Source organism: Mauremys reevesii, linkage group 10 (genome assembly GCF_016161935.1).
Source record: "Mauremys reevesii isolate NIE-2019 linkage group 10, ASM1616193v1, whole genome shotgun sequence".
Classification (NCBI taxonomy): domain Eukaryota; kingdom Metazoa; phylum Chordata; order Testudines; family Geoemydidae; genus Mauremys; species Mauremys reevesii.
This window is the reverse complement of record NC_052632.1, coordinates 19,680,650-19,693,661: the sequence shown is the minus strand read 5'-3', so window position 1 is coordinate 19,693,661 and position 13,012 is coordinate 19,680,650. Positions and strand designations below refer to the sequence as shown.

Sequence of the window (13,012 nt, the reverse complement as noted above, 5' to 3'; positions counted from 1 at the left end):
CGCAGACACCCCAACTAAGGAAGAGATCATTCAAGCCATCAAATCCTTAAAAAAAAAAGGATAACTTGAAAGCAGAATTATTCAAGGTAAATCCTCAGTTAGCAGCATCTATCCTGGCCCCTCTATTTACATAGAAAGGGGAAAAAGTGCCAGATGAGTGGACCAATGGGGTTATAGTGAAGATACCAAAGAAAGGAACTCTCAGTGATTGTAATAACTGGCATGGTATCACACGTGGTATCACTTTTATCTGTGACAAGCAAAGTATTGTGTAAGATCATAGACCAGCGCACATCAGAGGCAGTTGATAGCATTCTCAGAAAAGAGCAAGCCTGTTTTCGGAAAGGGCATGGATGCACAGACCAGATCTTCACTCTATGAAACAACAGAACAATGCTTAGAATGGCAACAGCAGCTCTACATAAACTTCATAGACTTTGAGAAGGCTTTTGATAGGATTCACAGGACCAGCCTATGGTGCATTCTGTGGGCATATGGAATTCCTTATTCCAACTTTACATGCAGTGTTGATTATGGTGAGCTCAGTTTTGAAGTCAAAACAGGAGTATATCAGGGGTGTGTCATGTCTGCAATCCTCTTCAGCATGGTCATCGACTGGATAATGCCGCGTACAACAGAAGAGGCATTAAATGGACACACTTCTCATTCCTTGAACACCTGGACTTCGCAGATGATGTCTCTCTCCTATCACACACCCAACACCATATACAAGAAAAAACAACTTGACTCAACACATTCAGCCAGCAAATTGGACTGAAAATCAATTGCAATAAGACAGATATCATGGCCTTTAATATTGCCTCACCATCACCAGTACTGATAGAGGATTATGTTCTCACCCATGTAGAAACATTCACATACTTGGGCAGCACCATCAGCCAGGACGGTGGAACAAGCCAGGACATCCAGAACAAAATCAATAAAGCCAGGAACACCTTCAGAAGCTTAAATACAGTCTGGAAATCATCAAAATACAACACCAAAACCAAACTCAAGATTTATCAGAGCTGCGTACTTTCAACATTACTTTATAGCGCAGAATGCTGGGGAATGAGAAAGTATGACATGTCTGAACTGTCTTCATTCCATACAACCTGCCTCAGAAAAATCCTCCGTATCTTTTGGCCCAGAACAATCTCAAACCAAGATCTGTTGACACAATGCAGCCAAGAGAATCTGAGCACCATCATTGCCAGGAGGCGTTGGAGATGGATCGGTCATGTGCTTCGGATGGAAACTGATTCCATCCCCAGAGTAGCAATAAGATGGACACCTGAAGACAAGCAAAAACGAGGCCGCCCGAAAACAATAGGGTGAAGAGCTGTGGAAGCTGAGCTGAAAAATCTGGGGCACACCTGGGGAACCATTGAAAGACTTGCCAGAAATAAACAGGAATGGAGGAGCTTCGTCACTGCCCTAAATGCCAGAGATGTCGTGGGAACATGATGAGGAGGATTTTAATTTATTTTTCAAAGGCAGAGGCTCACCTCCAACATTCCACTTCATACTAAAGCCTCATTTCAAAGTGATGCAGCATCTTATCAAGAGAACCAATATCAGCGTTAGCAACTTCACTTATTAGGTAGATTGGCCCAATTCAAACAGTTTTTGTAATTTTTCAAGTCCCCTTTCCTTAATCTTGTTTTAATCTTCCAGGGGATTATAATAAACTTTTCCTTCCATGTTCCCATCCCTCCTCAGCCCTGCACAAACACAAACACACTGAGGAGCAGAAATGCCCCTTGGGAATTCCCCAAATATACAGGTGGTGTAGTTGGGTGCCGGAGGCTTAACTCACGTTCCCTGACTCCCCAACATAAACCGGGCTGGAGGATGGCTTGGGATGGGAGGGAGCATGTCTGGGGCACTGCCAGAATATTCTGGCGATTGTGACTGGAGAGCAGCTCACGGGCAGCTGGCCTTTGCAGCAGCCCAGAATCTTAGAGAGGCAAAGGTTGGGTGGGCACAGAGCTCCCTGTCCGCACACACCTAGGCTGTGCCTCCTGCATGGGGCAGCACAGAATCTAGCCCCAGCTGTTAAAGGGCTTTTCACGAGCCATGCTGCTTCCCGATAAGGAGTTTCTTTTGAAAGGGAAAAGTAGCATTTATTTTGAACCTCAACCGCCAATCCACACACTCACACACAAATATAGAGTAACATGGACTTTGCAGATAGGTAAAAGAAAAATAAAGGAAAGGAAATTCTGGGCCTTCACAGTCCTGTCACAGTATCTTTTAAAAAACACTAATGCCTCACTCCAGTAGACTGAATATCAACACCCATTCACTTGATCTGCAGAGGAAGTTACAAACTTACAAAGATAATATAACACAAAGTATTTCAGCCCTGAGGGAACTCTACTGAACCCTGATGAGTGATAACATGGTGTTTTTTTATTATTGGCCAAACCCAGAGGTTTAGTATCTGGGAACAAAGTATTTTGGTCCCATCTGCATCCAAAACGAAGCATGAAAGAGGAGAGACCTCAGGATGGGGGCCCTGTGTGGTGGTGGTGGTGGTGAACACAGTTTATTTTCTAGTGCAGACACAGCCTATTGTGATCATCAGATATTTTAGATCACCACCTGAGAAAAAACAGAAGTCTGCAGAGAAAACCCACATGTAAGGCTTTGTATTGAAATTAACATTCAGGCTTTGTATTAAGCTGGATGTCAGTCACCCGCCACTTACCTGGTGACTTGTGTCCTGGTGCCAAAGTCCAGAGACCTCATTGACTGCAACACTTCAATACAGCCCATGTACTAGAATAGAAATGGAGAGCAAAAAAAAAAAAAAAAATCACAGCTATTTAAAAGAGCACCTTGAAGAAACAGAAAGGTTCACAACTGGATGCAGACGTAATTTTGGCCCTTTAAGGACATTAAATAGATGTAGAAACATTTGTACAACCATTGTCAAATCTGCTCAATATACATTTTATTTGATTGAATAATGTAATTGACTAAACAATGATTGCAAACAACGTAACGTTAAAAGGAGGCAGGGCAATTAACACACACAAAAATCTAACCACCTCCCTCTCCCCGACCCTACTTACCATTGGTTATCTTGTTTCAGTTTGTGCCAGTCCACTAGGTTTACCATTGGACCATGAGGGACGTGTAAGAGGCAGTGGTGACATTTATGCATTAGCAGAAGGGCCATATGCCTTAGGAGCATCCTGCAGAGTGTCCAGAGAGGGGGGCAACTGCATGTCACTCCAAATAGGCGCGCATGGAGGGAAGTATTGATGGGTGCAAGAGGAAGGGCCTTTGGATCCATACCTGTGCAGTTTCAGTGTCTGGCAACCCTTGTATAGGGGGTTGGTAGAGCAGTGGCTACTATTCCAGTCCACAGCAGCATGTGTGGAGGGACTGTATCATAGAGCACCAGCCTGCCCCGGAATCAGTGGATGAATTCTGTCCCTCCAATCTACAGTACACACTTGATTTCCTGCAACAACGCTCATTCACCTGGGCTTTGTACAGGGGTGGGCGTGAAACAAAGAACGGTGTCAGTCAGAACCAAAGTGGAATCTCAGGATGTGTTAGCCTAGGGCTCCCTTTGGTGGTTACATATGAACCTATGGATATTTCTATCTCAGTACAATATATAAGTCAAAGCCACCGACTGATATTACTTCACTCCAAAACATGTACAGTAGAACCTCAGAGTTCTAAACACCAGAGTTACAAACTGACCGGTCAACCACACCCCTCATTTGGAACCATAAGTATGCAATCAGGCAGCAGCAGGGAATAAAAAAAAACCCAAAAAACCGCAAATACAGTACAGATGCAAGTTCTTCCGGTGAGTTAGCCACGACTGTCTTTTCCTGAATTAAAGCCTCTGTTTGGTGAATAAAAAGAACTATGGTAAGGAGATTATGGAATATTCTCACAGAAGCTACAGCTGAAACTAGCCTAAGGATTTCTGAAATTACTGTTACAGAAATATTTTTAGGGTACCCGTGTTTTGTTCTGTTTAACTGTACAAAGTGGTATTTCTGCTGTTGGAAACTGTGTTCTTTTGTCCTGTAGGGCTGTGATTTAAAAATTAAAGAGATAAAAATCTGAGTTATACATTGCATAATTTATGGAGAATCTTGTGTTCCCTTCTCATTAGTTATCTCTCACGCAGGGAGTAGCTAAGCGTGCTGCTCAGAAAAGCATTGTAAAAGTGTTTACATGCACAGATTTTAAACTCCATTTTCTCTTAGGAACAGAAAAATTCAGTGAGCTGGCTGGCGACACTCTGCTACCCTGGATGAAATGAAAGATTCAGAGGAGGGAGTGAGTCATATGCTGAGATCATATGATGTTGAGTAAGTTCACCCTTGCATCCTGAACAGATGCGTGGGAAGCTACTCTAAGCAAAGATGAAAAAAATCAATACTAGGTTTTTGCAATAAATTACCCTGACTGGAGCTGATCTTATTCACAAAAGATGACTCCTCACTTAAAACCTGGGTGGAGGAAATGCATTAATATGGCAACTTCCTCAGTTCCCTGATTTGTTTACTGTCCATGAGTGACCTGAAGATACACAATCAATAAAGGCTGAATCTCCAAATCTCAGGGGGAAAAGAGCAGGGAAAAGTGTAGAAAGAAGATAGCAGCAGGGTCCAGGAGAAGCTGGCCAAAGAGAATGGGAGAAGCTGATCAAAGTGAATGGGAGGGAAATGGAAGGCTGTGCCCCAGTATTCAGGAACTTGTGCTGAAGAAGAGACCTGTGGAGCAATCAAAAAGGGACTTAAAGGAGACTGGAACCCCTGCTAAATAATGCAAAAGAGGCTGCCCTAGAAAATAAAAAGTGTGATGCCTTTGATTTAGGGTCTGTCTACACTGGAGCTGGAGGTGTCACTTCTAGTACAGGTAGACATACCCACATGAGCGCTGATTGAGTAATGCACTACTAATAGAAGTGTAGTTGCCATGGCATGAGCAGTGGGATGGGCTAGCCACCCAAGTACATAGGTAGGGCTGGGGTCTTACCCATGTGCCACCCCCCACCCCCAACAAAACCCTCTCACCTGAGTTTACTGGTGCTTGCAAACTGGGCTAGCTGGCATGGATGGGGGAGTGGGCTAGAGTCCAGGTTCTGCTTTCGCTCAGGCTGGTAACCACTTTGCAGTGAGGATGCAGGTTCACTCACTTGAGTGTCAGTAGTCATCAACTGCCTTCCCACAATTCCCTTCATGTGCCCAGAGGGATGGGAAAATTCTCCCACAATTCAATGGGAAAGAATAATTGAGCCACTCAGCTTACTGTACCACAGGGAACCTTGGAATATGTCCTCAGAAGGCCTAGTGATACTCTCACAGGAGTGCAGCAGTCGGAAGGACGGAGTAACCCTGGTAGGGCTTTGCATTGTGGCAGCTCAGACCCAGACTAGGCTAAACCCAGGTGCAAATCACCTGAGTTAAATCTGAAGTGAAGAATGACTGACTGACTCAGTTTGGAAGTGGAGGTGGAAGCACTGGCTCCATGAAATAGTCACCTTGGGTACAGAAAGAGTTTGGTTGGAGTCTGAGACTGCTGAAGGGTTTGCACAGGCCAGCATTCTCCTGGCTTCCCCCTTTTTATTTTAAAATGTGGCATAGGCATGGGATTAGCCAGCCTAGCATCTGGTGTAAGTGTTTCAGGAGTCAGAAGGAGTGGGATCAAGCCCTTATGAGTATAACATCCTAACCCTAGTGGTGTAATAAAATACCTTGTAGTACAAGTTATAATATTCTATATATTCTTTCCCATGTTATAATACACTTTTGCATATGAAACTTTCAACACCAATGCTCCTGGGTTAAGAAAGTAGTTAAAATCCCAGCAGGGTTAGCTAGAAGGAAGGATGCCTACTTCAACAACAGCCTGGGGCAGGAGCACCTTTAGAAATTACAATGAAATGTGCCACTTCTACACCAATTCAAGTTAAATCTTGGAAATGTGCTTTCCCCCAGTTCCTCGGTGACTGGCTGAGATCAGCAGCCAGGTGACGAAGGGCTGGCAGAGGTTAAACCCTAGCAAGGTAGAGTGGTTATGCTTGAAGAGTTTGCCACCATGGTGAGGCCACACATTGTCAAAGTCATAGTTCCACAAATTGTCAGGACAATGTGCAAGATCTTGTTGACCCAGGTCTTGAATAAAGCAGCATTCCCAGAGTCACGTCCTGCCATCTCCAATTGGCTAAGAGACCACATCCCCTCCTTGCTGATGATCACTTATTAATGATAATGCTGGCAATGCAATTTATTTAAGTTTGAAAGCATCAGCCCTGAGAAAACTGTAGCTACTGAAGAATGCTGCAGCAGACCCACACAGCTTCATAGGTTACCGAGAGCACTGGTCTCTTAACACTGTTTTCTATACAGGTTCAGTGTAATTTGATGTCTTGGTCCTTATTTCCATGCTATAAATGGTCATGACCTAGGATACTTAAAAGGCCACTTCACTGTCCAGGACCTCAATACTGTTGACAGCTCCACTCCTCAAAAACAATCAAACCATCTACTGCCAGGGTGAGGGCATTTGCTGAGGAGACAGGCCTTTCTCAGGGGCCCATGGGGACTGTGGTCTCTACCACAAGAACTCAGAGCTACTATACACCTTACCACGGTCCAGCTGAAAAGCAAGAAACACTTTTTCAACCCCCTCTTCCCAAACAACACAAAGCACTTTAAATTATTCGTAATATAGATATTTCTAGCAAGCTACCCATGCTATTTTTCCCCTGCAGGATGAATGGAAAGGAAATTCCAACTGCAAGATGGTTTAAGTCTAAATTTGGAAGGTGTTTTAATGCCACAATAATTGGCTAAGTATACAAATGTAAATGGAATAGGCCAGAGTAATTAGCATACTCCAGGTTGTTGTAATAAGGGATACAAGTATGAGGGCCAGTTATTTGTATGAGCTAAACAGCTGATGTAACATCTGAATATGCCAATAATAGCTTGATTCTTGATTTCTAAAGCTGTATAAGGAGGTACTTGTCACGGACACTCAAAGGCCAAAGGAAAGCAGTGGAGAGAATCAAGGCTGGATCAAGGGTACTGCACAGAGCATGAACAGCAGGGAATGCAGATAACGTACTGTCCTGACTACAGAAATACTCTGCCCAAGGAAAAGCACCATAATTAAACTTGAGCCCTAGGCTAAGAACATGAGTTCAGCAATTAGGGCTCGATCCTGAGCCCGCTGAGGTCAATAGTAAAGCTCCCATTGAGTTCAATGCAGGGCTGCCCAGAGGATTCCGGGGGCCCGGGGTCTTCGGCGGGGGCCCTTTTCTCATTCTGGGACCGCGCCCGGCCCGCCCCCCCGCCGCGGCCCCCGCGCGAATTACGCCCGCGCGGACCCCGCCGCGAGCGCGCGCCGGTCTTGGGCGTAGTCGGGCGCGGGGGGGCCCCCCGCGGTCTTCAGGGCCGCCCGCGTGGGGGTCCAACGCGGAGCCGCCACCGCCGCACGCCCGCCGAACGGGACTGCACTTGCGGCAGGTCGCGGCCCCCCCGGCGGGCGCCAGCGGCCGCCCTCCCCGGGCCCGGAGACCCCGCCCGGCGGGCCCGCGGAGCCGGGCGGCGCTCCTGCCGGCCGCTGGGCACTTTTTGCCGGGGGCCCGGCGCGAGTGAGGCACCCCACCCCCCTCCCCCCAAAACCCTGGGGGGGGGGTGGGGCGGGCCTGGGGGGCCTTGCCCAAGGTTCAATGTGGCAGGGTCAGGCACATACCCGGTAGTCCCGCTTTCAGGTCTGAGGGACAGGATTGGATAGTATGTGCTAGGGAGGATTGTTCCTCGCTAAAGGAGAGGCCAACAACTCTTCCAGCAGGTAGGGGTGTGAGAATAATCCCATGACTCCCTATATTGGGTGGGGGAGGGTATTCCTGGATAGCGGGGACTAGACATCCTTATGCAGAAGCTGATTTGGGAACAATTCCTGTGTAACTGACCTGGGGGAGTTAAAGATTAAACCTTTTCCCTTCTAGTTACAATGGTATGATGCAGAGTCAATGAAAAGCAGGAGGAAAGGTCGTGTGGGAGGAGGTGCCAGGATGCAGCAACATAGGTTATGTGAATAGGACTTTGACGACCCCTTCAACTACAGCTCCAAGTCTCCAGCCTTTCCTTTCCTTAACACAACTAATACTTCCAGTACTAGTTTGAATGACTGCAGTGATTAACCTAAACAAGTGAGACAGGGAGCAAAATGCCGCGCTTCAAATTAAACCATTCAGCTGAAGCTTTACAATTTTACGTATTAGTTAACAGAGGTTACTCACTCTTAGGTCAGTTTCAGATCCAACTAGCCAGGAATTGGCACTCTGTGCTTTTAATAAAAACAGGACTGTATTGTGCTGCCACCAAATAGCTTTGTATCCAATGTATATGAGTTTCAGTACTGACCTTAAGTTCAATTCACTATAAATGTAATGTGGCTGTGTGGGGAAAGGAAGCATCATAAACATTTGTACTGACTGCAAAAGAGCACGCCAACAATCCTACTCTGACTCCAATACTTCTGTACCCAGCAGTGCTCTAACAAGAAGCTTTTGAAGTAGAAAAAGTTCCTGAGTTTCCCACCCCTGCCTCTTCCTCCCCTTTCTGGGCAATGGTGCCCTGTGTTTGGGACTCACAAGACTGTACCACACGGAGGTGCTCCAATCGCAGGGTCCCCATCCCCAGTGCGCTTGAACAAACTCTGATCTCTACAGCTCATGTGTAGCTGGGGTAAGCTTCTTCATACAACTGTTGGGTTTTTTTTAATAACGCGCCTCTGAACTCTTAGTGGAGCCAAAGACTAAGGAAACTGTCACAAAGCGATGGCCATAAATAACAAGCTTCAGTAGCCACTGTACCAAGTCTGATTAAACCAGTGAGCGCACTGCCTTCCTGTTGGTTTATGTATTGGTCTAACTCAGGGGTTCTCAAACTGGGGTCGGGACCCCTCGGGGGTCACAAGGTTATTACATGGGGGGTCATGAGCTGTCAGCCTCCATCCCAAACCCTGCTTCACCTCCAGCCTTTATAATGGTGTTAAATATATAAAAAGGTGTTTTTAATATATAAGGGGGGGGTCACCCCCAGAGGCTTGCTTTGGGAGGGGGATCACCAGTACAAAAGTCTGAGAACTTCTGGTCTAACTGTTAGAAAGGGGCAGGTACTGTCAACAACACTCTGTAGCCAGAGCAACACAGATCAAAATTCTATTTTCGTCAATGCAGAAAGGTGGTGGTTTGAGGTTTGGTTTTGTTCTTTCTTTCTTCTTCTTTCAGTTTTCTGGTTTATAATGTCATTAGCAACCACCACATCAGGCTGCTAATGACCAGCTGAACCTTTCAGTTCTGCCCCAGGTTCTCAGTTCCTCCAGAAGTTCATTAACTGCCTGTTCACCAACCTGCACGGTGCCGAGTTCCTCCTGCAAAGCTCTGAACACCTTCCAGCCCCAAACAAAACCCAACAGAGCAAACAAAACACTGCACTACATACACAATTCTCCCCCTAGGGAGAGGATGAGAGAGAGAAAGAATGAACCACATGTGACAGATGTTAGTCAGGTTGCTTCATACACTACTGGCAGGTGCACTGATATTCTGGTACTGAGGGCAGAATAAGAAGCCATATAAACTAGTATGGAACCCAAATGGAAGCAGGTGGTTCTCAGCACTAGAGCTAGTCAAAATCCTTTAATCCAAAAACATTTTGGGATGAAAAATGGCTTTCACTAAATGGAAATTTACCCAAGAAAAAAAGTCATTTTTTGTTGCAATTTTTCATCTTTTCATTCAAAACTCCCTTGGTTTTTTTTCTTTTCATTTTTTGACCAAAAACCCAAATACCCCACACCTGTGAGGAATTTCAAATGCATTTTCCAACTGGCTGCACTGGGCACCCTTGCAAGCTCTAGCCCTAACCAGCTTCTTTCAAAGCTCAGCCCTACTTTGAGCTACCAGCTTCAGATGAGGAAAAGGCTTAAGTGGCACCATTTTCTGTTAGAAACCACTGGCTACAATAAAGAGCCTGGGTACCGATTTAAATGTGGTCACTGAGGAGTTAAAGTTGGTAACGACTGATGGCTATTTGCTGGACTTCTGTCCATTGGCTATCCATCTCTTCTTGGCTGTCGCAGCAGAGACCATGTACAGAGTTTGTGTTACTCGCCTGCCACTCGTCGCTAGCAGTGGTACCTCCCAATCAGGGTGAAACACATGACCACAGCATCAAGGAAGTTTGCGCTACCGCTGCCCAGGCTGAATCTGTACTGTGGAAAGAGGAATTTAATCCCCAGGGCTATCAAACAGCAGGACTGCCCAGCATTCAGTAATGCACACACCATCTTTTACAAGCCATCGCAGAGAAATTGCTGTTAGTTGCCCTGGGTCATTCCCTTCCTCAGAGGGGCTGATGAACCTGTGTCTGCCATGTTCCCATCACCCTTCTACTCGTGTAGGGAGAAGAATACTGAAACAAAGGACTAACCACAATTGATAAGCCACTGGGCCAGGCCGTTATTGACAGGATATACAGGAGCACGATTCATGGGAATTGCTAAGTCAGCGGTTACAACAACTGCTGCCTGCTCCTTTCACCCAATGCTCCTGCAAGCTTTTGACCCACAGGAGTGGTTCAACAAAACACCTGTGTTCTTATTCATTCTGCCATGGATATTATAATAAAATACTTGCACCTAGTGCTATGCCTGTCACAGCAAGAGAGCTAAAAATACATCCTGGTTCATGAATCATAGATGAGGCTGAGAAGCAGTGAGTCACTGAAGTTAATCTACTTCCCAGGAGAGTCTTGGATTTTTCATTTCTTTATTTATTTTGGGGGTAGGGTTGGCAAAATGCCAAACATATTTGTGTCCATCCTATTTCTGAGTGACTCAAGCTAGGTTCTTGGGACTCCATCTCCAAAAAGCCTCAAAAACCAGAGCGTTAGCTGCATGAGACTCTGCAGGCATAATAAAAACATTGCTGCTACTAAAACTGCATGTGACCCGTTATTTTCTGGCTTCTAGCCAGATCCTGGCATTTACATTACTAGAGCGTTATGGGTTTATCAGTTTTCACCAAGCCACGTGATCTGAGCACAGTTCCTGGCTCTGCTACAGATTCACTGTGTGATCTTTGGCAAATCATTTAATCTCAAATCCCCCTCTGCCAAGCGAGCATGGCCACTCTTTCCTTTCTCACACCCTTTGCCTACCTTGGCCTCAAACCTGCCAAGACTGAAGACTCTGCATAATATTACACACCTGAGTAGTCCCCCGCTGAGGCCAATGGAACTACTCAGATATGGAAAGGTGTGCAGGTGTTTAAATCTTTGCAGGACTGGGGCTCTAGCATGTGAGCTCTTTGGGGCAGGGAAACGGTCTATCCTGTGCCTTGCCCCATGGGGCCCCCAGTCTCAGCTACTACTGTAACAGAAACAAAATGAGAGAATGAGTTTTAAGAAGATCTAGAACTAAAATATCCTCAATTTACAATGTTTGGCAGTGTTGAATTTTTGTTTAGGTTTTTTTGGGGGGGGGCAGCAGTTGGTAGTGCTCCCCCATACTTCATGGGAACTCATCCCCAGGTTGGGACAGTTTTGTAGGGAGCCAATTTGATTATTTTTAAAATAATACAAGAAAATGTTGTATGGAACATCTATAAAGTTGGCTAGGATTTAATTCAAAATACACCAAACCCTGCCCCCAGGCTCCCCTAATATAACCTGGATAATACAACCTGGATCCTCTCATTAGTTTTCTCATGCAGATTTCAGTAAGACAAATTACCTGCGAGTAAAGGCAGGATTGCACAGGGCAACATGAGAACAGCCATACTGGGTCAGACCGATGGTCCATCTAGCCCAGTATCCTGTCTTCTGATAGTGGCAGGTGCCAGATGCTTCAGAGGGAATTAACAGAACAGGGCAATTCCCGAGTGATTCATCCCCTGTTGTCCAGTCCCAGCTTCTGGCAGTCAGAAGTTTAAGGACACCCAGAGCAAGGGGTTATATCCCTGACCATCTTGACTAATAGATGGACCTATCCGCCATGAAATGGAGTAGGGTAGAAAAGCTCCTGTGCATGATCTCTCAGGAAAAACCTCAAAGTGGACATGGTATTCCTCACTTCCTGCCTTGCAAACCGCCTTACTCAAGAGACCCCCAACTCATTTCATAGAGGTTACCCAACAGCTGTCAGATGAATAGCACTTATGTTGGTAAAGTTCTCAGATCCTTCAAGAGTGCTGTGAAAAAATGTAAGCTACAGGATATTAGTACATTATAGAATATTAAATTCTAAATTATCTGACAATCATTTCCCCTTCCATATTTTTAATAGGGGACTCCAGTAAATAAGATTTGTTACAGAAATGTGCTTAACAAAATCATGCAAGATTTTGCAGACTGTTCATACTATTGATTTAGAGACTGTGCTGTTTCAGTACTGTTAAAGTACTGTTTTATGGCCTGATCCAATGACCATGGAAGTCAGCAAAATGATCCCTACCAACCTCTATGGATTGGGCCATTAGGTGTTGGATGGTGTTAAGGAAAGATACTATTTTCATCCGTCTGTATCCCTGTTGTGAATAGAACGTATAGCCAGCCTGGCTTTGAGACTGTTGTGCATAAGTTATAATCACTGCTTGGCAAGCCTTGTCCACAGTAATTATCAAATTGAGAATAGCAAGTATGGTACAGTAGCTCATTGTGCAGTCCTCAGTCTGATTATAATGAATACCGACAGTCCCTCACATTCTATTGGCAAACAACATATAGACAGTTCATGCTGTCTAGCTACTCAGTCTTTCTATAGGAAGACACCAACTAGGCAGTACATGAGAAAAAAGGATATGTAAATACATTTCCTTCTATACTCTGTAAAAGATCAAGTACCAAATGTATTTTGGAACACAGAAACAAGGAAATTGCTATACCTGTGGTATCCAGGGTTTGTGAGTGGCCTGTACCAGATGCTAGAGCTAGTCGAAACTTGGAATTTCTAGTTC

General features: G+C 45.3%; 1 protein-coding gene across 11 annotated transcripts in view; it reads right to left on the bottom strand.

Moving 5' to 3' along the window:
• SHC4 (SHC adaptor protein 4) overlaps positions 1-13,012 on the bottom strand; it is a 65,552-nt gene that overhangs the window by 35,912 nt on the left and 16,628 nt on the right. For 10 of the 11 annotated variants that reach the window (XM_039490711.1, XM_039490716.1, XM_039490708.1 and 7 more), the window contains one exon: positions 2,714-2,784. In XM_039490711.1, the coding sequence (XP_039346645.1) occupies positions 2,714-2,784 (71 nt within the window). Of the gene's footprint in view, positions 1-2,713; positions 2,785-3,080; positions 3,758-13,012 lie in introns of those variants that run through there. The other variant, XM_039490714.1, reaches the window with a different exon arrangement.